General features: G+C 36.0%; 2 protein-coding genes across 3 annotated transcripts in view; both read left to right on the forward strand.

Annotated features, from left to right (window-relative positions):
- Positions 1-15,723, forward strand: part of LOC110106000 (probable mannitol dehydrogenase) — a 37,230-nt gene extending 21,507 nt beyond the window's left edge. Inside the window, exons 2-6 of one of the 2 annotated variants that reach the window (XM_028698943.1) lie at positions 11,916-12,010; positions 12,123-12,236; positions 13,117-13,630; positions 13,703-13,856; positions 15,500-15,723. In XM_028698943.1, coding sequence (XP_028554776.1) covers positions 11,916-12,010; positions 12,123-12,236; positions 13,117-13,630; positions 13,703-13,856; positions 15,500-15,690 — 1,068 coding nt within the window. In that variant the 3' untranslated portion in view covers positions 15,691-15,723. Of the gene's footprint in view, positions 1-11,800; positions 12,011-12,122; positions 12,237-13,116; positions 13,631-13,702; positions 13,857-15,499 lie in introns of those variants that run through there. The other variant, XM_020835712.2, reaches the window with a different exon arrangement.
- A 3,985-nt stretch (positions 15,724-19,708) lies between these two features.
- LOC110105999 (calcium-dependent protein kinase 2-like) lies at positions 19,709-22,702 on the forward strand. Its single transcript, XM_020835710.2, has 8 exons — positions 19,709-20,270; positions 20,376-20,519; positions 20,629-20,781; positions 20,952-21,067; positions 21,853-22,020; positions 22,114-22,241; positions 22,333-22,432; positions 22,559-22,702. The coding sequence occupies exons 1-8, from the start codon at positions 19,736-19,738 to the stop codon at positions 22,652-22,654; spliced, it is 1,440 nt and encodes a 479-aa protein (XP_020691369.2). The 5' UTR covers positions 19,709-19,735; the 3' UTR covers positions 22,655-22,702.
- Positions 22,703-25,242: the final 2,540 nt, after the last annotated feature.

A 25,242-nucleotide genomic window follows, 5' to 3' on the forward strand; every position in this document is an offset into this window, starting at 1 on the left:
GCCTGCCGGTTCGACCGCATACGCGTGTCCGGACCCTATTTTTGGCCCGGACGGTCCGATTTGGACATTTTTAGGGTCCTCAGACACGTTTTTCGATGTTCCGGACTCGATTTCGACACTTTCGGAGCTCAACGGTGCCTCTACAATCAAGATTGTGCAAGTGTTCAACTTTTGGAACATAATTTTTTGTGATTCAGCCAATGTAAAATTTCGGAACATATATTTTCGGACTCCTGGAGCTTCGACGTCCGAAAACAGTGGGGCAACGGATACGTTATCATAAAATAATCTTGATCGGGCACGAATCTCGAGGCAAAACCTAACCCGGAAACTTCAAAAATTAAATCTGGGAGCACCCAAACTCTGATTTCAGCAAACTTATAGTCGAACTGAGCGTCTCAAAAATATGAACTCAATGACACCAAGTTCGACCCAATCCAGCCCAAATGGGTTCGAATCATGGACCCGAAGCGTTGCTGGAAGGTTCAAACCGCAATTTGAGTTACCAAACGGACTCCGATTTTAATGAGCTTATACTCGAATCGAACGGCTCGACAAGACGAGTCTAACGAGCCCAAGATCACTGAACTCCAACATCACTAAGGCCCTCAAATGACCAACGAACGGTGCTTGATCGTAGGATTCAATATCGGTCGTCCATTCAATCACTCCCTATTTGCCCCTGATCTCACACCTATTTACGGGCCATGCCACTCCAGAAAATCTATAAATAGAGCCCTCATTTCTCATGAGAGGGGATCCAAGCAAGAAGAGAAGGAAGAGAAGGAAGAAGCTCCTCCTCGACCACCGCCGGAACCTCGCCAGACCACCGCAGGAGCCTCGCCAGACCACCGTCGGAGCCTCGCCGGACCACCGCCAGAGCCTCGCCGGACCACCGTTGGAGCCTCGTCGGACCACCGCCGGAGTTTCTCCGCACCACCATCTCAAGGCCCGACGTTCAGGCCCGATGTTCAGGTCCGACGTTCAGGTCCGACGTTCAGGCCCGACGTTCTACTGAGTACAGAAAATCACCTGGAGCAAAACTGGGCAAATCTGGAGCAAAAATTACAACTGATCGTCCCAGGACGATCCAGATCGTCCTGGACGATCCTGGAGCAGATTTTTGATATTACACGTGTGCTCCACTAAAACATCACATGAGGCCCAGACTTCCACCGGACCACTACTTGAGGCCTTGAGCTCCACCAGGCCACGACCTGATGCCCATAGTTCTCCCAGAATACTGCCGACCACGGTCCTTTCGACCTCCGTCACCTACTATGGTCCTTCCGACCTCCATCACCAGACAACGGTCTTTCTGACCCAGGTCTTATGTCGACTACGGTCCTTACGACCTCTGTCTCCTACTACGATCCATCCGACCTCCATCACCAGACAACGGTCTTTCAGACCCCAGTCTCCTACCGATTACGGTCCTTCAGGCCTTCGTCGCCTACTATGGTCCATCCGACCTCCATCACCAGACAACGGTCTTTCAGACCCCAGTCTCCTGCCGACTAAGGTCCTTCCGACCATACAAACATGTATATGTAACTCCTACCATGTAATGCAATCTATATGATGTACATTTGCTACATCAATCCAAGACCTTCTCCCAAGGAAGGGCCTCATTTGTAATCGACTACAAATACTAGTGGATTCATTCAAACTGGGCCAGGCCCCGTGGGTTTTCCCCCTTTTCAGGGTTTTTCCACGTAAAAACTCTGATGTCTCTTATGAATGCTACACCCTCTCTTTTTCTGTGTGTGTGCTGGATCTTCGTACAATGCTAAGATGTTAAACTATATATTTCTTTACCGCCGCGAATACTCCAGGACGCAACAACTATTATAACGTTATTACTGTTATATATATATTTACATAAAAACAAATACATCTGCAGCTCACTCGTTGAGCAATGGGCAGCAGGCTATTTGGGTTTGCACTGACCAATATGACTTCAAATAAATAAATTTATTTTGTTAATTTGTGTCAGCTCAGCTGGCTCGTTCACGAGCCGCTCCATAAGCTCGAAACGAACCAAACCGAGCTCGAAAATGGAAGTTTTAAACAAGCTCGAACTCGAACATCTATCCAAGAAGTTTGACAAGCTTCGAGCCGAACTTGAGCTCGATTCTGACAGACGAGCTCGAACTCGAACAGGCCAAAGCTCGGCTCGGCTCAGTTCATTTGCAGCCCTAGGAAGAAGAGAAAGAATTAGAAAGAACTCTCTTGTATTTGCCATCCATCGTCGCCGACTAACACCACCAGCTATTGTATTCAACAATCACCATTGTCATTAAGGATTGATATCAGAAATTTCTATCATCTCCAGAGTGCTGACAATATTTAACAATGTTGTTTGGTATAAAAGTTCATCTGTCGACGTCTACTTTTTATAATCCTTATTGGGAAAATCTAGCCATGTTGTTGGATATTAAATATCATACTTGATTTATGTTTTTTTTTCCTCTCTTTTTTAACAATGAAGAAATGATGATATTTGTATTACTTACTATCTAGTAAATTTTAAAATTGGGTTAAGCCCCATAATTTTTTTTTCCTTTTCGAGTTTTCCGAGTAAAAAAATTTATGGACTTACTGCTTTCATTTATACTACTGAAATTTTGTACAAATTGAGCAACAAAAAAGGTAAATAACTCAATTTGTCATCACTGCTTTAGACCTCTTCCATTAAAAAGTATCCAAATTTGAAATTTGTTTGCACATAAATAGACTATGCGCTAAAAGCCTAAATCTTATTCTTCTCATAAATAAATTATAAAAAATTTAACTTATTTATGATTTTTTTCATTAAAATCAAGCATTAATCGAGCTTAATTAATTATATATTTAACGTTAACGACTTAAATAAATATTTATTTATCATACAAAAATTCATTTATTTGTTTTAATTAATATTTATACAATCTACTACTTATTATTTATATTATTTGGTATAATTAAACTATTTTTATGTCCAATTGAGCCCATTTTTTATTGTATTTTATTTTATTTTTATCTTTCAACATATGGGTTGGTTACACCATTGATGACTTACTTTTTGTCTTGATTTTATAGAAGAAATTAAATGAGGATTTTTCTTGTAAAATTATCGTTTCCTCTATTGCATGTAGGGCTGTCAAAACCGGGTCATAGTTCGGGTTCGGGTCCAACCCTAAATTGACCCGACACTGTTCAACTCGACACGAACCTGACCCGTTTTTGCAAACGGGTCGGTTTTCCAAACCCGAATCCGACCCGCTTCGGGTTCGGGTCAACCCGAACCCGACTCGATTCAGGTACATTTTATTAAATTTTTTTTATTTAATTCAATTTTTTTAAAATCTAAATCGAATTAAGGTAAATTTACTTCAATTAATTTAAAATAAATCAAGATTAATTTAATTTGAGCAATAATATTTATAATTTTTTGAAATATCATTTACTTATTTCATAAAAATCTATTAAAACCCTCCTAAATTAATTAAAAACAGGTCAAACCGAGTTGATTTCGGGTTTTCAGGTCAACCCGAACCCAACCCTTATAAACGGGTCGAAATCCCGAACCCAAACCCGACCTGGTTCGGATTTATATATATAACATGAACAATATTTTATATAGATCAACAAGTAAAATAAAATATATAAGAGCACACCTTTTGCCATATGCAAAGATGAAAGAGCTCATTGTAATAATTGCTATATCTTGAAAGTCTGCTATTGTCCCTCTCAATCGAAGACATAAACAGTTTTGTTAAGTAATTAAATCAGAGCTATCTGATTTTGTATTTAAAGTTTTCAAATTGATAGAATGATTAAAAATTATAATTTTTAAATTGACAAAATAAAGGGCAGATGTACAACAAACAGGAAAGGATTAGTGCAATATTATTATATATGTTATCTCAAAACAAATTCAAAGGCTTGAAGATCATTATAATTGTTGCATGCTGGAATATTAACGGCTATAAAGAGAGAGAAAGTTTAACATCTTAATTTTATATGAAGATTCAACATACATATAGATAAATAGAGGAGGTGCAAGAATTGTAAGAGACTATAAAGTTTTTACATGAAAAACTTAGGAAAGAGAAAAATCACTGGGTCTAATTTGTATTTAAAGTTTTCAAATTGATAGAATGATTAAAAATTATAATTTTTAAATTGACAAAATAAAGGGCAGATGTACAACAAACAGGAAAGGATTAGTGCAATATTATTATATATGTTATCTCAAAACAAATTCAAAGGCTTGCATTATAATTGTTGCATGCTGGAATATTAACTGCTATAGAGAGATATGAGTTTAACATCCTAAATTTATATGAAGATTCAGCATACATATAGATAAAGAGAGGAGGTGCAAGAATTGTAAGAGACTATAAAGTTTTTACGTGAAAAACTTAGGAAAGAGAAAAATCACCGGGTCTAATCCTGTTAAAATGATTCGACTAATATTTGACATTAATTATATATGTTGCTCTTCCTTGAGGGAAGGCATTTATATAAAATATATTACATTACTGAACTTGGAAGATCCCTGTGGCAGAAATCCAACATAAATTAAGTTGGGAGTCAGAGTTGATGTCGAAGACTTGCATCAATCCTATAAGTGATAACGTATGTTGACATTATTAATAATGATAAGTGATAAAGTTAATAGGTGTGGGAGTAGTTAGTTGATAATAGCAGAGAGATTATAGGTTGGAGGATTGTAATAAACGGGCGATGGAGGTCGAAAGAAGCATAGTCGATGGATGATGGAGGTCATGTAACAGAGATTCGAGGACTGTAATCGAGCGATGGTGGTCCGAGAACTATAATCGAAAAGTATGCTGAGATAATGATTATTGATCCCTTACATTCTTATGATTAGTCATGATTGTAGTTGGACATTGTCCATGGTTACAATTTATTATGATTGATACTGCTCATACTAGTTATGTAAATTGATAAGTCATATTGCACTGATATGATTTGAGTGATTATATGCATATTGTTCTGTTTTATGTGCATTTGTTGTAGTTGTAAGTTCTGATGACTTATTAGGCTTCTGCTTATTATGTAACTATTTATGATTTCAAGGAAGGATAATGACCCAATGGAGTGAGGCAGAGAAGAATTTAGTGCTTTAGGTATATTTTTTCTATTTTTGTTTTATTTTGTTTTCAGGATGTATAAGAGACAAATTGATTAAAAAGATAAATGCATGGCTAGCGCATGTGATCTTTAGAGTAAATGTAAATACCCATATTTTGATAATGAAATGAAATGAAAGATTGCTTACGTTGGGCCTATCTAATTTTTGTTTATATAAATGTTTATTAGTGGCACTGATAGATGATTAAAATATTTAAAATAGACAATTCTTTCAAATTATATTTTGGGGGGGTCACAAGTCTAATGATGGAAGTTGAGCGACGATAGCCTGATGTATGTAGTATAATTATCACAATGATTTGATGATTGTTGTAGAGCGGCGATATTCTAATGATAGTGGTTGAGTGGCAACAATCTCACATTAGTTACTATGCCCTAAAATCTAATTTGGAAGAATTATTATTTTTTTCTTTTATAATTATAATATCATAGCTATCTAATTTCTTTTGTCAATGTTTATCAACGGAAATCATTTTAGAATTCAAAACATCAATATATATAATATCATTGCTCTCAAAATCATATACAATACACATAAATTACAAATATAGCATATCTTTATAGTTAATAGTACAAAAAATAACTACAAAATAGAAAGAAACAAAATAATAACACACCTAAAGAATCCTAATCAATCTCACGCTCTTGATCTCATGGCATGATTAGAAATATTTAAACCATATATAATGAGTTGAAAAGTCGAGCAAGTCACTAAATCTTACAACTGAACTTAAATCATGATACAGAAGAAGTGTGCATATCATCAGTCAATTTATAACAATTGCAAACAATGATCAAGAATTATTATAAAAATAGTGAAACTCATATACAATAACAATAAAGTTTGTAGACAATAAAACAATACAGTACAAAAGCTAATTAAGCAGTACAATGAAGAAACCAGTAAATTAGTATATGTATCAAATTAATAAAATAGTCCTTAAAGTAGTACTATTTAATCAGTAAAGAAATCACATAAATCATATAAATCAGTAAAACCAAAGCCTCAATGAAAACCGTCAAAATCATAATTATAAGGTCAGTATATCCCATAATTGGTAATGGTGGATCAGTAACCAGTAAAAGTATCAATGAATCAGTATTAGACTCAATAACTCAATAATAGTGTCATCGGTGACAATAACAGTAAAGCGATACATTAACAATAATAATAAATTTGTGTAGTGAAAATAAATTAAAACAGTTACAGTAAACTCGTATAGAAATAATGAGTCGGTAACATGTATTTCAGTAATCACACTAAACAAGTAAATAGTCCTGGCAAAGTGATATTTTTCCAGTAATAAGTTAGTTGTTAGTAATTGTTAGCGTAGAGCCTTAGTAAACAGAGTTGTCACTCCTTGTAAGTCGATGCAAAAATAACTCATTATAACTCTCAATCAGTGAAACATGTGAATTAGTATAGAACAACACTAAATCACAGTATTTAAAGTAAAACAAATCGGTCCACCATCATGTACAGATCTGTCAGTCTCCAACCAATATAATAGAGATTAGATTTTACTTTCACACATATATTATCACAGCTTTTATAAAAGCAATGGAGACCAACTATTACTCATCCATATACCAATATTCATTCACAATGCCTATTTTAGCAATATGCGCATAAGAAACTATCAATTTTTAAGTAAGAAAATTCATACAAAATATAATAACTTTCATTCTGCTCGGTGAAATTCAAAAATATTACAATCAAAATGTCCAAAATATTTAGTATGATAATATATAAAAAGTTATGCGGTGAAGGTTCAATAAAACTAGGAAAAATACATTAAAATCAATTTTGAGGAAAGTCCAACAATTAAAATCAAAATCTTTAAAAACAAAGATAGGATTGAAGTCACATGTTTTGTTTTGAGAATTTTTTGTAAAATCGGTAAAGAAATCCGACGTAAAAATTAAAATAAAAAATCTTCTTTCCATGTCTCTCCTCCTTGCTCTCCCTTCTCTTTCGATTCCTACTCAGACAAGCCAGCATAAGGTGAGCGAGTGGACGGATGAGTGGAGATGTATGCATATATAGCGGGTAAGGTTGCATCGATGTATGTCTAATCCAAAACCATTGTAGAACTCAGGCTTTAATGTCGTTGTGGCCATTCCAGGTGCCATTGTGCTTTGAAACCTAGCGCCTCAGTGCTCAAAGGTATAACGCCACTGTGTTGTAGTTCAAACATAAATTCAGATTTTTTTTAACACATTTTTTTATTTTCAGGTTATTGCATTAGTTGTCAGGATATGACAACAATTTGATGATTGTGGCTGGATGTAGCATTCTAATGACGTTGGTCGGGAAATAAAAGTTCTGGTGGCAGCGGTGGGAAGATGGTTTGATAGCAGTGGTCAAGTAGAAAAAAGATCCAACGTTAAAGATAAGATGACAGTCCACTAATGGTGTTTGGGTGGTGAACGTCCAATGACAATGATTCGACGACGATGATGTTCGGGCGGAGCTCCAAAATTTCTCAAACCTTTGAACTCTCTTAAATCTCAACTTAAGGGTACGATATTTTTTTTATAGATTTTACAACCTATATTAATTATTTTGATCCAAACTTAATGGTTCCTCTCTATGTAGATACAAAAAAAAAAAAAATCACATCTTCATAACTAGGATCAAACATTATAGTTTTGATACGTCCTAAAAAATTGCCTTGATCAAGCAAGCATGCCATATTTTGATATCATTTCATTATCCAAATAATGCTTTAACCCTTCCAAATGTGGTCCGGGCCCCCGATTTGGACCCATTTGGGCTTGGGTTGGACCAATTTTTGTGTTATTTGATTCGTCCCTTTGAGATGTTCAATTTGATTATAAGTTTGCTGAAATTGGAATCTAGTTGATCCCAAATCTGATTTTGAAAATTTTCAATTTGAATATGCCTCGAGATTCGTGCTCGATCAAGGCAATTTTTGATGTCGTATCAATATATATAATTTTTAGTGGGCAGCGCCGCAACGATGCATGTCTAATCCAGCATCACTGTAGAACATAGGCTTCAACGCCCCAGCAGTCATTCCTCGAGCCATTGTTCTTTGAAACCCAATGCCTCGACGCTCAAAGGTATAGCGCTACTACGTTGCAATTCAAACATGAATTTGGATTTTTTTTTAACCCATTTCATATTTTCGGGTTATTGCATTAGTGGTATGGGGATGACAACGATTTGATGATTGTGGTTGGATGTAGCATTCTAATGATGTTGGTTGGGCAATAAAAAGTAAGGTGGCAGTATTGGGGAGATGGTTTGATAGTGGTGGTCAAGTAGAAAAGGTCCAACATTAGAGATAAGATGACGGTCCACTAATGGTGTTTTGGTAGTGAACGTCCAATGACAATGATTCGACGGAGATGATGTTCGGGTGGAGCTTCGGAATTTCTCAAACCTTTGAACTCTCTTAAATCTCAACTTAAGGGTACGATATTTTTTTTATAGATTTTACAACCTATATTAATTATTTTGATCCTAACTTAATGGTTCCTCTCTATGTAGACACAAAAATTTGTTCATATCTTCATAACTAGGATCAAACATTATAGTTTAAACTTCTAATGCTAAAGTAAAACCTCCCACTACCATAATAATCCATTTTAATTAATCTTTTAACTTTTCATAAAACAAAATTTCCATCTAATATGATGAATGTAAGTAACATAAATTAATAACAGGAGAATATAATACCTCCAAAGCTTAATGACATTAGCACCTATAAACACAAAGCTTAGTAATCTCCAAATTATTAACATTTTCTTGCATATTATTGAAGCAAACAATAAACTGATGAAGTTTTTTGTATAAATTTATATATTATCTATACTAATGGAAGCAATATTGTAATAACAAATTGTGCTATCTAGCAAAATAAAATAATAATAATAATAATAATAATAATATAGTTTTTTCTTAAAGCTGAGTCAACTTGCACTATGATTTCTAATATATAATACCTCTAAAAAATTAATTATGAGAGATGATATCCTGCAAATAGGATTTTTTTTTTTAGCCGGTAATATTATATTAATATGTAGAAAAGCCGGTAATAATATATTAATATGTAGAAATAAAAAATTATGAATGATGCCCGTCTTTATCTTAAGCAAATGACTGACAGGTGCATAATAATTTTTATTTTAAAATTTTATTTTTGCATAAATTTTTTTGAAGTAAAAATGGTTAAATTTTTTTAAGTAAAATAAAAAATAATAAATGAAGAAATAAAAAAACAGAAACGAATATATAATGAAAAAATAATTGGGATGAGTAAAAATGCAAAAAAAAAAAAATATAAATATAAAATGAAAAAAAAAAATAGTGCAATACCCAAACCACAAAAAAAAAACAGGAAAAGAAAAACATAAAGAATAAAAAAACAAAAACCCAAAAAATACAATTGTTACATCATCAAAAAATTATCTTGATCGGGCATGAATCTCGAGGCAAAATCAAGTTGGAAACTTTCAAAATTAAAATTGGGACTATCTGATCTCCGATTTCAGCAAACTTATTGTCGAACTGAACGTCTTTGAAATACGAACCCAACGACACCAAATTTGACTCAATCTGAGCCCAAATGGCGGGTTCGAATCGAGGACCCTAAGCACTGTTGGAAGGTTCAAACCGCAATTTGGATTACCAAACGATTTTCAAACATGACATGCTTATAGTCAAATCAAGTGGCTCGACGAAAAAAATCCAGCGAGCCCAAGATCATGGAATTCCGACATTATTAAGACCTTCAAATGTCTCACGAATAATCCACGATCAAGGGATTCAACATCGGTCATCCATCCAATCCACTCCCCATTTGCCCTTAATCATCCTCATATTTACAAGCTATGATACTCTTGAAAATCTATAAATAGACCCCTCCTCCCTCTTGAAAAGGAGACCTAAGCTAAAGGATTCTAGAGAGAGATCAGAGATCGACCGCCTGAGTTCCGCCAGATCATCGCCTGACGTCGTTGCTCCGCCAAACCACCACCTGAGGCCCTGAGCTCCGTCGGACAACCGCTTGACGTCATTGCTTTGCCAGACCACCACCTGAGGCTCTGAGATCCGTCGGACCACCACTTGAGGCCCTGAGATCCACCGGTCCACCACCTGAGGCCCTGAGGCCCTGAGCTCCGCCGATCCACCACCTAAGGCCTTGAGCTTTGCCGGACCACCACCTGAGGCCCTACGCTCCGCCGAACCACCACCTGAGACCCTAAGCTCCGCCAGACCATCACTTTAGACCATGAGCTCTGCCGCACCACCACTTGAGGCCCAAAGCTTCATGGGACCACCACTTAAGGACCAAAGTTCAGTCAGACCACCACCTGAGGCTGGGGACTTCTACCGAACCACCATATGAGGCCCGAAGTTTCCCCAAACCACCATCTGAGGCCGAGCTTCCATCAGGCCACCGCCCGACGCTGAAGTTCTGCCAAACCAACGCGAGGCTACCAACTGACGCCCGAATTTTCAAGTAGCACCGGACTTCTGCCAGTCCACCAAGTGACCTTGTACTTTCATTCTCGTTTGTAACTAGATTTCAATTAAACTGTTGACATTTGTAATTTGATCGCCCTCAGGGACGCGTCAGCCCATTGTAATCTACCCAAACACTAGTGGAATCGTTTCAGACTGGGCCAAGCCCCGTGATTTTTCCCCTTTACAGAGTTTTCCACGTAAAAACATCTTGTGCTCTCTATGTGTGAACTAGATATTCGTACAACGCTAAGACGTAATATTTTAACTCTATCGTCGCATATATTTTAGCCCTCAACAACAATAAAAAGAATAAAACAAAATTCAAGAAATTGAAAAAAAAAACTGCCGTCATTCAATGAGTTAACGACTAGTCATTTTTTTATTATTTCTTTTTTTGCATTTTTATTTTGAACGTTTTTTTTTTTTTTCAATTTTTACTTTTCATTTATATTTTCTAATATTTTTGTTTTCATTATTTCTTTTTTTTATTTATTTTGAATTTTTTCATATTTTACTTTTTTTATTTGTTTTGATAATTGATTTCTTTTTTACTCGTTTGTTCATTTTTTTTTTCTTTTTTTATTCATCCCAACTTTTTTTTTCATTATATATTGTTTTCTGTTGTTTATTTTGTCCTTTTTTATTTCTTCGTTTTTTATTTTAATTTTACTTAAAAACGTTTTAACCTTCTTTAATTTAAAAATTTATGTCAAAATAAGTTTTTAAAATAAGAATTATTATGCACCTGGCAGTTGTTCAGAGAGCTCACCACTATCTGCACCCCCTATTCCTTTTCCCTGTGAGATTATTACGTGCACACATTGGACATAGCTTGTCATTCAGAGGCCAATCAGGTGCAGTCACGTCATCCAATACCAAGCAGTACTGAGCTCGATACCAAGCATACCGAGCTACGGTACCAAGTAAGGGTGACGTGACATATTTTTATTAGGCTTTAGACGATATTTGATATCCGCACATAGTAATTCGTCCTTTACCCCATAGCCAATTGTCGCCTAAGGTAATGATTAGCATTATTTATAATTTTTTCTTTCTTCATTTTGCTTCCAGCTAAAAAATTTCAAAGAAATTCATTTTTAAAAGTTTGTCCAATAAATAATAGAAATTTATATAAAAATATTCTTAAAAAATCAATTTTTATCTTATGGTAAAAGCAAAGACAGCAGAATCTCTCCAAGTTCATTTCTGTTCATCTCCCCTCTTCCCTGATCTCTTTGCCTCTTCACTCTTTCAGCTGCTAATGGAAACGAAGAAGAAAAGTAGAGAAGCTCACGGTTATGCCGCCCGAGACTCCTCTGGCTTCCTTTCTCCTTTCTCCTTCACAAGAAGGTAATTTGATTTCAAAGCTAATCAAAGAAGATTATAGCAAGCTAAGCAGATCGAGTGCTCTTTCTTAATATGTTAGCGGCTAAACCCTAAATAAATCTCTGTTTTGTTGCAGGTTGAACGAAGATGATGATGTAACCATCAAGATTCTCTACTGTGGAATCTGTCACAGCGACCTTCACTTAGCCAGAAATGAGCTTGGCTTCTCTGTCTACCCTCTTGTTCCTGGGTCAGTACTAATCTCTGCAACTTGTTCCTTCCTGATCAGTACTAATGGTGGAAACAATATTTTTAAACTATTCCATTTTATATATTTAATGTTTAATCACTCCATTAACTTTTTCTCCTTCTCAAAAGCATTAAACCTTAATTAAGAAGAGATGAGAAAGTCAAAATGGAAGGTGAGGAGATTTTGAAAGAGCAAGGGAATTAATAGGACTAGTAGCATATATAGGACCCTCAATGATACAGAGAAGGTAAAGAATTTATCATGATGAGATCTTATTTAGGATGAATTATTCTGTGCGGACATCGTACAGGGAGAAGCGTTCGGTTTGTCTCTGTGAACAGTAAAAGTGCAGCGAACTGCACTTTTGTTATTCACAGAGACAAAACTAGATGGTTCTTCCCTTCTGATGTCCGCACAGAATAATCTCTCCTTATTTAGAGAGGGGAATCGGTTGAATTGTTGATAGCATGTAAAGGAAAAAAAGAGTTCATCATGATTGCCCTTATGATCAGCAGTTAATGGAGTTACAGAGTGATGAGGAGTGTGTTATTTTTGGTATTATTTCAAGGAATGAAAAGTATTTGTATTGTCATGTTCTGCAACGTTTACTGAAATAGAGAGATGAACAGCTTGCATCTTAGATTTGAACGAATATCCATCACACATATAGATAAAGAGAGAGAAGTGCTATAATCAAATTGATTTGTTTCATTATATTGTATTAAGAGTCAAATTTACTTTTAAATCTAATAAAAAAGTCAATCATGACTAATTCTTAATCTAATTAAAATTCTAATAAGCTTAAAATTTTAGAATGGCATCTAACACTGAAAATTACCCAAATAACTCAAATTGCCCTGTAACTTTCTCCCTGTTACAGTCACGAGATCGTCGGAGAGGTGATCGAAATTGGAGCCAATGTACAAACTTTCAAAGTCGGAGACAAAGCTGGCGTGGGCTGCATAGTCGGCTCCTGCGGCAGCTGCGATAGCTGCTTACAGAACCTCGAGTGCTACTGTAAAAAATCCATCTTGACTTACTCCAGCACCGACCGCGACGGATCCATCACCTACGGTGGATATTCCGACATCATCGTCGTTCATCAGCGATTCGTCTTCAACATCCCTCATTCCCTCCCTCTCCACTCAGCCGCCCCGCTCCTCTGCGCCGGCATCAGCGTCTATAGCCCCATGCGCTTTTTCGGCCTCGACCGCCCTGGCCTCCACCTCGGCGTCGTCGGACTCGGCGGCCTCGGCCACCTTGCAGTCAAGTTCGCCAAGGCGATGGAGATGAGGGTGACTGTGATCAGTACTTCGCCGCATAAGCAGAAGGAGGCGATTGAGCGGTTTGGTGCTGATAAGTTTGTGATCAGTACTAATGATGAGCAGATGAAAGTACTGATGATTAAATTTAATAACTTTTAGTTTTAGATAAGTAGAAATTACAAATTGTTCTTGTTTTGGCAGGAGGTGATGGGGAGTATGGATGGGATAATAGACACGGTTTCAGCGGCGCATCCGATGGAGCCATTGATGGATTTGTTGAAGGTGCAGGGGAAGCTTGTGGTGGTCGGAGGATCGCCGGAGCCGCTGCTGGTGCCCTCCATTCCTCTACTAATGGGTAGATATATGTCCTCATCACGTATTTTCTCTTAAAAAACAAATTGAGCAGAAAAACCTCACACAGATTTGGAGAAGGATAAACTTAAAATTTTGAGACTTATTATTTCTATTAATACAAAATTTCATTAAATTGATTTTTAATATATTCAAAATAAAAAAATATTGGCAATTATTAAATATAACATTTAAACAATAATATTTACATATATAATATCTCTTTCTTTTTTAATTTGTTATTCTATTTTAGAAAATATATATTGTTAGAGTATCTATTTTATGTTTTGCTTTATACCAAAATTCATAACACAAAATATTATATTACTCAAAAAATAGAAGATACAAAATCATATATTTCTCATAGTTGAAGAACATATTATTATTTGAGAATAAATAATTTATTTTTTATAGGGATTGTACAAATTTGATTCGTATAGACTGCACCAAACTATTATATTGCTAGAAAACTTGCATCGATATAGTGTATGTATTTTGTCTTCGTTTTGTAACAAAAAAAGGTGCGTGAGAAGAAATTTTGTATGTGGAAAACCCAAAAAAAAAAAAAACACGGGATCTGACCTAGTTGTAACAAATGAATATAATAAGAGATACAAAAACACTTTTTTTTCATAGCCGAAGAAAATAGGATTATTTGAGAATAAGTATTTAGTATCTCTTATAAGTATTAAAACACAACAACAAGGTTAAAACTCGACAAATGTCTAAAGATGATGAAAGTGATTGCTGGTGGTGGTCATCGGTAGCTATAGTTGAAAAATACCAAAGAGTTTTTTGTTCTCTCAATTATTCTCCTCCTTTTTCCATCAGCAGAGAATGAGGTTTATTTATAGTCTTTTTGGGATTAGAATTTTGATAAATCTACCGGAATCCAAATCAATTCATTACATGATTCATATTGATCCCCTTGAAGTTGGATCATTTATCAAACATTTGAATACATTAACGATGTCAGAAATGAGTGATCTTAGGTTCGTTAAATTCGTCTCATCGATCCATTCGATTTAATTATAAGTATGATAGAATTGAATATCATTTCTTCTATCAATTTATGTTCATAAGTTTTCAAGTGTAATTCAAGTGCTTAATTCGGTCATATAATTTTATGTATATAATTCACCCTAAAAGATTTATGGTGATTTCAATAATAAAAAATAACTAATTGTTAATATATTTATCGATAATTATTCATCTTAAATAATTTGATCACATAATACGTCGAACTTCCAATGACATCGTTCAAAGAGTAGATATATTATATTCGGCGTATGTTAAGAAAAGTAGATGTAAGCCTAAAAAAGACTTAGTTAGAAAGTATTAGAAATTATATTTTTTATTTTCTTTAACTGAGAAGTTGACTACTTATATTTTTTATATGTACTTTGTGAGGCTTATTAAATAAGTGCAATGCTTTAATCTCCAATTAATAACCTAATTAAAAGCTCTAATAGTTCTTTCAATATTCATTCCACATAATCTCTAATAGTTTTAGCTGCCACTGCTCATTTTTCTGATGAATTATGAAAGTTATATGAAAGAAGATGTGACATGAATTATTAAATAAATAAAACATATTTTACATAAGATGATTAAGACTAATGATATATGATAATGATAATTTATCAGGAAGGAAGATAGTGGCTGGTTCGATCTGTGGAGGTACGAAAGAGACTCAGGAGATGCTGAATTTTGCTGCAGAAAACAAAATAGAAGCTGATGTGGAGATTATACCAATGAGCTATGTTAATACAGCCATGGAAAGGCTCTTCAAAGGGGACATTAAATACCGATTTGTCATCGATCCTATCAGCGTTTAAGGAAACGATTTTTTCTTTCGTGTGAGTTATTCAGGCTTCGTATGTAACAGCTTTTTTATTGCTTTTAAAAGCAGTTTTTTGTTCAAAAAATTTTTGAGCTATATTTTTTTACTAGGAAGCTATTTTAGAAAACAGTAAGAAAGTCATCCCAAACGAAGCCTTAGAATAAGAAAATATTATTGGAAGTTAGAATCAGCATACTAAGTGATGGGGATATCGGAGCTTGGAAAGTCTATCAAAGATGTGGCCGTCAATGTACGACCACGATCGAGTCGATGTATTTTGAGTAGTATTATGTATTTGTCTTTTATTGTTTTATATATGTTTGTATTTGCTTTTTTTTTTATTTTCTACTCTTACCCCTTACTTAAGGGATGTCATGTGCAAGTCCAAAGAGCATTGTCGTCTTTTTATTTTTGAGTTCTTTGCATGAGGCTATATATATCTCTTATGTTATCTTTTCATGTTGAATGAATGATTATTACTGAAATTTCAACTTTTGTGTCTCTTGGTGAGTTTATGAGTTTTGGAGAAAAGCTTAGGAGAGGCTAAACGCATTACCCAATAATGAGTTCTTGGTTCTCTAACCTTTTTCCCTTTATTCTCCCCCTTGTATCCGTCAGCCAAAGATCACCACCAAGCCCCACCGACCACCTCCTAGCCGCCAACTTCCCAACCCACCACCGGCCAAATAAAACCCCCATCCCCAAACCGAATCATCCCACCCCCCTCTCTCTCTTCCCCTTCATTAATTCCTTACAATTAAGGGGATTAATTAGGAAGTTGTTTAAATTAATTTCCCTCCACAAAATTTGAACCAAACTTAATCCCCTAACCTCCATTAGTCGGCCACCCATGCACCTTCTCAACTTCAACTTTCTCTCTAGAGAAGTCTTCAAGGGAAGCAACCACGATCTTCGTCCACACATCAACCCTTCGACACTAATGAATGGCCGATTTGGAGATTGACTACGGATTCACTTACAACAAGTAATGGAACGTCAACATCCTCCACTCCACCTTCTTCGACTTCAACCCGGAAGTCGATAACTCCATTGAAGAGTACGTGGACCGCATCATCTTCACGCTTTCGAATGCCATCAACCAGCAACTTGCCAACGTCCAGTGGCAAATTATTTTGGGACAACAACAAGGGTGAATTTCTTCTCTCTTCATTTATCTTTATAATCCGCTAACCTTGTAGGTGGTGATTTAATCGCAAAGTTCTCGTGCTTCGCCCTCTGCCTCCGCTTAGTAAACGTAGGATTTGAGTGTACTTTCTATGTTGCTTATCTCAATATTAAATTATGGATTTTTGTTGAATAACTATTTAATTCACATGTTCATTTCTGTTATTCTAAGTTGTATTGATAATTCAAATGCTTAGCATGTAATTTGGCCTAAGCGTAGTGACTCCTCTTACATTTTCTATTTTTCTTTAGTAGCTAATAATCTTAATTGTGATTTCTTCCTTTCAAATCGTGCAAGTTCTTATTGCATTCATCTCAAGCATATTTAGTCCTGCATCACTAAGGCTTCGTTCCGGACGGCTTTCATAATACTTCTTGAAGCAACTTTTTAGAAGAAAGCTGTTTTAAGAAGTAATAAGAAAGCCATGCCAAACAAGATCTGTATGCAATTTTATATATGTATGAGATTTTCAGTTTGGTTAATAGAATAAGTTGTTTGTTTTTTTCATGGTTATATTGATTATTTTGTGTTGATTTGTAGTAAAAAAAATTTATGATCAAAAGAGTGTCAGAATTATAGAAAAAACTCGGCATTTAATTGATTCTATGTAAGACTTAATTTTAATGAATGTGATATCTAAACATATTATTGCTCTAAATCGTGAGTTTGTTATGAATAGTAAATACAATATGTTTGGATTTTTTTTTTTAATTGTTTGAATGTAAAAATTTGTTCTTCCATTCAATAGCCTTGTAATTTGAAAATGGGGGATTTACATAGTAGTCAAAATTATAGAATTTGCATACTTAATATATAATTTTAATTTGATTATTTAAGTACATAACACTCAAACTTTTAAATAATATAAAAAGCAACATCATTCTCGTCCTCTTTATTACGAAAAATTATTGCGTCCTCCCACCTGACGTAGAGATGCGTCCTCCCAGAGCTAAAATCGCTCTAAAAACGAGAAATACCAAGCAAATACCGAGCAATACCAAACAATAACGAGGAATATCATCATGTGAAGACCAATACCGAGTTATACCGAGCTATACCTCGGTATAGCTCGGTATAACTCGGTATTGGTCTTCACATGATGATATTCCTCGTTATTACCAAATAATACCTAGCAATACCGAGCAAAAACCGAATTTTTTGACGGTAGGAGGACGCATCTCTACGTCAGATGGGAGGACGCAATAATTTTTCCTTTATTACAATCCCATTGCTAAAGGCGAGGGAGAGGTCATCGACTACCAAATCGTGTCGCGATCTTGTTAATGCATTTGTCAACGTGTTTCTATCGCAGCCTCTCCTTCACATGCCACTAGTCTCGCTAGCACCTTTGACAATGAGCTCATGTGGCGATTTTTTTGTTTCTTTTATCAACGGTATTTTCCCAAATAGGACCCTGAGGGAGAGAAGGTTGATAAGCCAAGAGAAATTATCTTTAATCCATGATAATCACTTGTATATTGAAATCTGCCGTGAACAAAAATTGTTTGAATATGAATTTGTTTAAACCTAGCTCGAGCTAGGTTCAAACAATGGTTTGCACTGGGCAAAGGCATCCACAACGCAAGGAGAAGGGGAGTTCTTTATGAGAGGAATAGCAATGTGTGCGGAGAAGAGGAGTCATATAAGGGTGAATTTATTTTGTGCGGATACGGATGACGTCTGTAGGTGGATAAGAGCGTGCCACGTCACTCATTTGATATGTACCACAACTATGTACCTGTTGTATACCAGGTGATGTGGCGCGCTCTGATTCGCCTCTAGACGGTCCGATGTCCGCACGAAATAATTTCTCCATAGAATGAGGTAGGTTGGGGAAGGCATCATGGGATGGTGACATATGAAAAAAGAAGAAAGGTTCGTAATGGGAGCTCACCGAGGACATCGACAAGAACAACAATATGTGAAGGGGAGTAGGATTGCGTGACAAAAGGGCATCAACGGGATGTAAAAGGAGAATGAGTTTTAGAACTTTGAAACAAACTAATTTCAGTTGCATTAATTCTCTACTAAAATAGGGTATTTTCATTCTAAACAAATTTTCATGTATATTTATTCAAAAAAAAAAACAAACATTACATTTCTCTCATTCTGAATATTATGAGACATATATGGTTAAACATCCATTAAAAAAAAATAATAATAAATTCAAATTTCCATTGTAATATTTATTTAAGATAATATAAATGAAATAATTTTCTTTAAAAAATTATTTTGATATCTTCTATAGAGGTAGTTTTGCGGTGGTTGTCTAAAACTTTTAAAAATAGTTATATTATTTCTTAATAATTAATATAAGATCATATACTCTAATTTCCACCTAAATAAAACTATTAATAAACCCTTTTAACTCAACAAAGCTAATATAAAAGCAAATTTTATTTATTAGTTTATTTATTTATTAAAATAAATGCCTAAATTTTGAGGGATCCACTCAGCCCCCTCAAAAATAGAAAATCCAAAAAGCAAAAAACGTGTACATATGACCGTTAACTTCCCCCCATTCTCTCCCGACCTCTTCCCCCCAACAATCCCTTCGCAAGCCGCAACTGATTCCCAAACCCCTCTCCTTCTCCCTTAAATTCCTCCCACCTGTTCAACTCCGACATTCGCACCGCCTCTTTGCACAAATCATCGATATATCATCTCCTTCTCCTCCCCTCCTCACCCTTTCTTTCACACCCCAACCCTTCCCTCCATGGGAATCTGCTTCTCCTTCTTTCAGAAATCCCCGGCCGCCACCGTCGACCACGCCATCACCAATGCCACCCCCTCCTACCACAATAACCCCCAACTCTTCATTCCCAAATTCCCCTCCCCCAACCCTCCACCCACCATGAAACCCCCCAAGCTCGCCCCCATCGGCCCGGTCCTCGGCCGACCTATGGAAGATGTTCGCTCCACCTACTCCATTGGCAAGGAGCTCGGCCGCGGCCAATTCGGCATCACCCACCTCTGTACTCATAAATTCACCGGCCAACAATTCGCATGCAAGACAATCGCCAAACGCAAGCTCGTCAATGCTGAGGACATCGAAGATGTTCGCCGCGAGGTCCAAATCATGCACCACCTCACCGGCCAGCCCAACATCGTCGAGCTCAAGGGGGCCTATGAGGACAAACATTCAGTGCACCTAGTTATGGAGCTTTGTGCCGGCGGAGAGCTTTTCGATAGGATTATTGCGAAGGGGCATTACACTGAGAGGGCGGCCGCGGCCCTATTGCGAACCATCGTGCAGATTGTTCATACTTGTCATTCCATGGGGGTTATGCATAGAGACCTCAAACCAGAGAACTTCCTATTGCTCAATAGAGCGGAAGATGCTCCTCTCCAAGCCACTGATTTTGGACTCTCCGTTTTCTTCAAGCCAGGTTGCTGCAATTTATAACAAAATTATTTAAGCTTATAGATTAATCTCTGTGTTTAATTTTTTGCAAGTGGTAATTCTAACTTGATAAATTGTAATTATTAAACAGGTGAGGTCTTCAAAGATATAGTTGGCAGTGCTTATTACATTGCTCCTGAAGTACTGAAAAGGAAATATGGACCGGAAGTTGATATATGGAGTATTGGTGTTATGCTTTACATTCTCTTGTGTGGTGTTCCTCCTTTCTGGTCAGGTAATTTTCATTTTTTTTTTGCTTTTGTTATGTTTCTACCATGATATAGAGCTAGATCTTTTATGTGAGATAATTAGAAAGCTTACAAGATCCAGATTATTTAATGCAGAGTCTGAGCATGGAATTTTCAAATCCATCCTCGAAGCATCCATCGATTTGAAGAGTGAACCCTGGCCAAGAATATCAGACGGTGCAAAGGACCTTGTCAAGAGGATGCTCTGCAAAGACCCGCAGAAGAGGTTAACAGCATTTGACGTTCTCAGTAAGTATTCTTTATTTATTCTTTCTCATGTTCCACAAACCAAGAGCAACTTCAAAAGAACTTTTCCATTCAAATCTAATGAAATACAATTATTTCTTATCAAAAAAAGTTTTTTTTTTTTTTTAATTAAACAGGATACCTATACTAAGTGATATATCTATGTTTTTCAGACCATCCATGGATTAAAGAAGATGGAGAAGCACCTGACACACCTCTTGATAATGTCGTTCTCAATAGGCTAAAGCAATTCAGAGAGCTAAACAAGTTCAAGCAAGTTGCTTTGAGGGTAATATTTCTTGCTCTAAAGTATGTCTTGCAAAAAAACTGGGAGGGAGAATCAATTTATTTCTTATTTTTCTTGCTTTAGCTACCTGCTTCCTCACTTCAATGATGAATGTGAGAAATAACTGAAACCAATTTCAGGTTTCATGGTGGCTTAAATCTACTAATTAGAAACTAATGTGGATTCTTTCAGAGTCACGAAATGTTGTTTAGATCAATTTCTTTATAGTCATTACCATCAGCTTGGCAATCCGTTGATCCTTTAGACATTGTGGCGCAGTTGTGATTAGCAGAAGAATGCTGATCTTGCAAGCTGATAATTATACAAGCATTTAGTTTAACTGTAGAGAGAACATAAAAAACACAACATATTAAGAATTTGATACAAGGTCCTTTGCACTTGTTACCATCATTGCATATTTCACAAGGATGATAAAAGTAAAAATTTAAAATCATTCTCTCTCAGATCTACAATATTATGATGTGGCCTATTTTATAACGAAAAACTAAGGCTTCACTTGGGATGACTTTCTTACTCTTTAAAGCATCTTTTTAGTAATTTTTATACTAAAAAGCTGCTTTAAAATTCAGTAAGAAAGCCATCCCAAACGAAACCTCAGACAGCCAAAAAAACAAAGCAAATCTTCAAAATATGCTTAATGAAAAATATATGAAATTTGTTCTTTTTTTAACTTCAAATTGTTCCACTTATAGCTAATGGATGTCTTTTCCCTAGAAGGGAAAATGCCAAATATCCTAAACTAAAAGACTCGACATTTTTCATTGCAGGTCATTGCAGGATGCTTATCCGAGGAAGAGATTAGGGGCCTTAAAGAGATGTTCAAAAACATTGATTCTGATAACAGTGGGACTATAACAGCCGAAGAGTTAAGGCAAGGGCTGCTAAAGCAAGGAACAAAGCTTTCAGAAGCTGAAGTTAAACAGTTATTGGAAGCCGTAAGTTCTTCATATTATTGCAAGAACCTCTTATCAAATGTGCTTCTTTTCATCTCCTTTTATTTTTTGTTACTGAACATTGTGTAAATACAGGCTGATGCAGATGGGAATGGAACTATTGATTACGATGAATTTATCACTGCAACAATGCACTTGAATAGAATGGACAGAGAAGAACATCTTTTTACGGCATTCCAATACTTTGATAAGGATAGCAGTGGGTAAGTTCAAACAGGCCGAGTGTTGCTTGAGTGGAATTCTGAGTGTTTAGACTCATTATTCACAGATCGCTCTTGGCCATCTTTATTTCAGGTTCATTACAAAAGAAGAGCTTGAGCAAGCCCTAAAAGAAAAGGGATTTTATGAAACCAATGACATAAAGGAAATGATCTCCGAAGCTGATTCTGACAATGTAAGAGCACAAAAACCTTTAAAAAATCCTGAAATCTCACAAAAAGTAGGATGCTGAGAGGCCTTTAAGGTTCCAAAAACAACAAAACTGTGATGTTTTCCTAACAAGATCCACGTTTATATGCAGGATGGAAGAATCAATTATGAGGAGTTTGTCGCAATGATGAGGAAAGGAAATTCAGATGCTGCTAATCCAAAGAAGAGAAGGGATGTTGTTCTGTAAGCTGGAACAAACTAAATAGAAATATAAAAAGGATCCTTTTACAGAATTCAAAAGAATAAACAGTCTCAGATGTTTAAGAATCTAGACAAGGGGGAGGGTGGCCGTTGATTTAGCTTAGTTTGGGTGATGTTTGAAGAGCAATGTAGAAACTTAGTCATTCGTTGATTACATTATCTTCATAGTGAGGTGAATTTAGTTTGGGGATTAAATGTATGACGGTTCAGAGTTTTGGTTACGAACCAAGAGGTTTTGGCTTAGAGTCTTGCGTATGTGATATTGTGTGAGTTTGTCTTAATTGGCCTAAATATCCAAAAAAAAGATACTATAATGTATTATTTCTTTATCATAGACTTTGTAAAAGAGGTTAGATTTTGAGAAATGGATCACGGAATAACATGAAATTTTACATTTTTCAATCATCTCTAATTCATAATTAAAGTGGCATTCTTGGATATAAAATCTGACATAGCTTTTGGATATAAAGTTTTTTTTTTTTTGGAAAATTTGGCTTGGCCCGTATATTAAGAAAAAAAGAGGTTACAGGGAATAACAATAATCTCCACATAAAAGTGGGAGAAGCTCAAATAGAGCTCAAAACAAGCAAAAACAGTATCAGCACATGAAAATCGTCAAAAACCGAGAAAGGGCCCTCATAGACCATGAGCTGGGACTCAGTCAAGAGATGAATCATCAATGAGAGTTTAAGATATAATACCCTGGTTGCCTGAAGACCATCCAAAGGTAAAGCTAGATTAAAGTGGACATCAACATCCCAGGCTCCTCCGCCAAAAAACGCATAGGGACAACAACAAACATTAAGCTCCAAAAGTATGCCAGCAACAAAATGGATTTAAAACAGATCCAACAAAGCAGACCCTCTTTTCCACTTGTGCACTTTTGCAAACACATTTCTCTTAATCTTGAGAGTAGTAGTAACACAATTGCTGGCATTCAAACCAAAACGATTGTCATTTCTCTTCAGCCATATATAATAAATAGCACAACAAGTGATCAGATAATAAAGCCTTTTCACATCCGAGGATAAGTTCACCTGATCACTTATCCAGTCCAATAACTTCGCAGCATTAGGCCTCAAAAGGAAAAAAAATTGGCCCCGAAATTAAACTCGAGATGATAGAGAAAGAGTAGTTGCACTCAAAGAAAAGATGAGCAGAGCTCTCGTAACTAGAATGACAGAGAGGGCACTTCGAATCAATTAAAGTATTGTGTCTATGCAGCGCTTCAGCAGTTTTTAAACCATCAACAAGACACAGCTAACCAAATACAAAAAAACGTAGAGCATAACGTTTATGCCAGATGTGATTTGCCCAAGAGCAAACTGTTTGATTAGTGTAGAATTTCTTGACATACACCCCAAAAGAGCCCTTATCCGTATTGTCCCACAGCAAGCAATGCTCATAATGAGCGTTGATAGAAACAAAATGAATAGCATTAATAACAGCATGGTCCAGATCTTCAGGCAAATTCCACACATCCCCAATAATTAAATCTCTAACCGAAGCATTCAAATTACTAGAAAAATGATTAGAAAGCCCATCCACATTACACCAATGATCCCAAAAAAAATGCAATGGGTGCATAAGGAGTGATCTTGAAATTAAAGTAAGGCTTTGCAGCGACACCAGAGCTACAAATAGATTTCCAGAATGTCGTAGCATGCACATGAGAGCAACGCCAAGGAGAGGTATACCTTGTGAGAAGCCAATTTGAAAGAGGCGATATATAGTTGTACATCCCACTGATAACAGAGCAATTAAACCCAAAATTGCAAGGCTTGAAGAGAATGTAAACTCAAACTGCCCAAAAGCTTAGGCTTACAAACCTTATCCCAAGAAATCAAATGCATTTTTCGGGTAATCTCTAACTAAAACCAGGAACATTGACCTTTTTGATTATTTTATTTGCCCAGGTGCAGAGATCTAACTTCTCTAATACTATTAAATAAAAGTTAACAAAAATTTTGTTTATCTATGTGGAATATGATTGTGTCGATCAATCAAGCTGTATTATTTCCAAGGATCACAACTCATTTTTTCGTGCTTATCGGGGCATGTGGGGTCCCCCCCCCCGCTGCTTGGCTTCGAGTGCTTTGCATTCAAAATTTTTTTTTACAACGCTTCGGTGTTGCATACTCGAGCGCCCTAGCACTATATACCCAAGTGCTTCGACACAGTATAGTTTTATTTGAGAAAAGACATAGAACAAAGTGCTGCAACACTCAAGATCTAGCGTTGCGACGCTGTTAAGCAAACTTGAGACATAACAGTGAGCGCTGCGACATTCTGAACTGGCACTGCAGCGCAGCGAGACCGACTGAACAATTTTTTTCTTTTTCGTTTTTCTTAAGGGCGGTGTCCCCTTATGGTATGTATTTTATCTCCTTGTTTGTTCTTGTGTAAGAACAGTGTAAGTGAAAAGAGAAGCAATGAGAGAGCGAGAGAGGAGAAATATGCACAACTTTCTCCCAATATTCATAAATTTTTGGTGTGATGTGGCTTCGTTGTTATTTACCGGTTTCAGATTTTTCCACGTCAAATCCTGATATTATTTATTTTTGTTGAATTTCT

The sequence above is a fragment of the Dendrobium catenatum genome, unplaced genomic scaffold (genome assembly GCF_001605985.2).
Source record: "Dendrobium catenatum unplaced genomic scaffold, ASM160598v2 fragScaff_scaffold_9, whole genome shotgun sequence".
NCBI classification, from domain to species: Eukaryota; Viridiplantae; Streptophyta; class Magnoliopsida; order Asparagales; family Orchidaceae; genus Dendrobium; species Dendrobium catenatum.

Bases quoted from the DNA above. Each gene is read 5' to 3' on its own strand.
- LOC110105999 (XM_020835710.2), top strand. From the start codon at position 19,736: ATGAAACCCCCCAAGCTCGCCCCCATCGGCCCGGTCCTCGGCCGACCT. The intron at 21,068-21,852 runs GTAATATTTCTT...TTTTCATTGCAG, and splicing joins TCAAGCAAGTTGCTTTGAGG to GTCATTGCAGGATGCTTATC. The intron at 22,433-22,558 runs GTAAGAGCACAA...GTTTATATGCAG, and splicing joins CCGAAGCTGATTCTGACAAT to GATGGAAGAATCAATTATGA.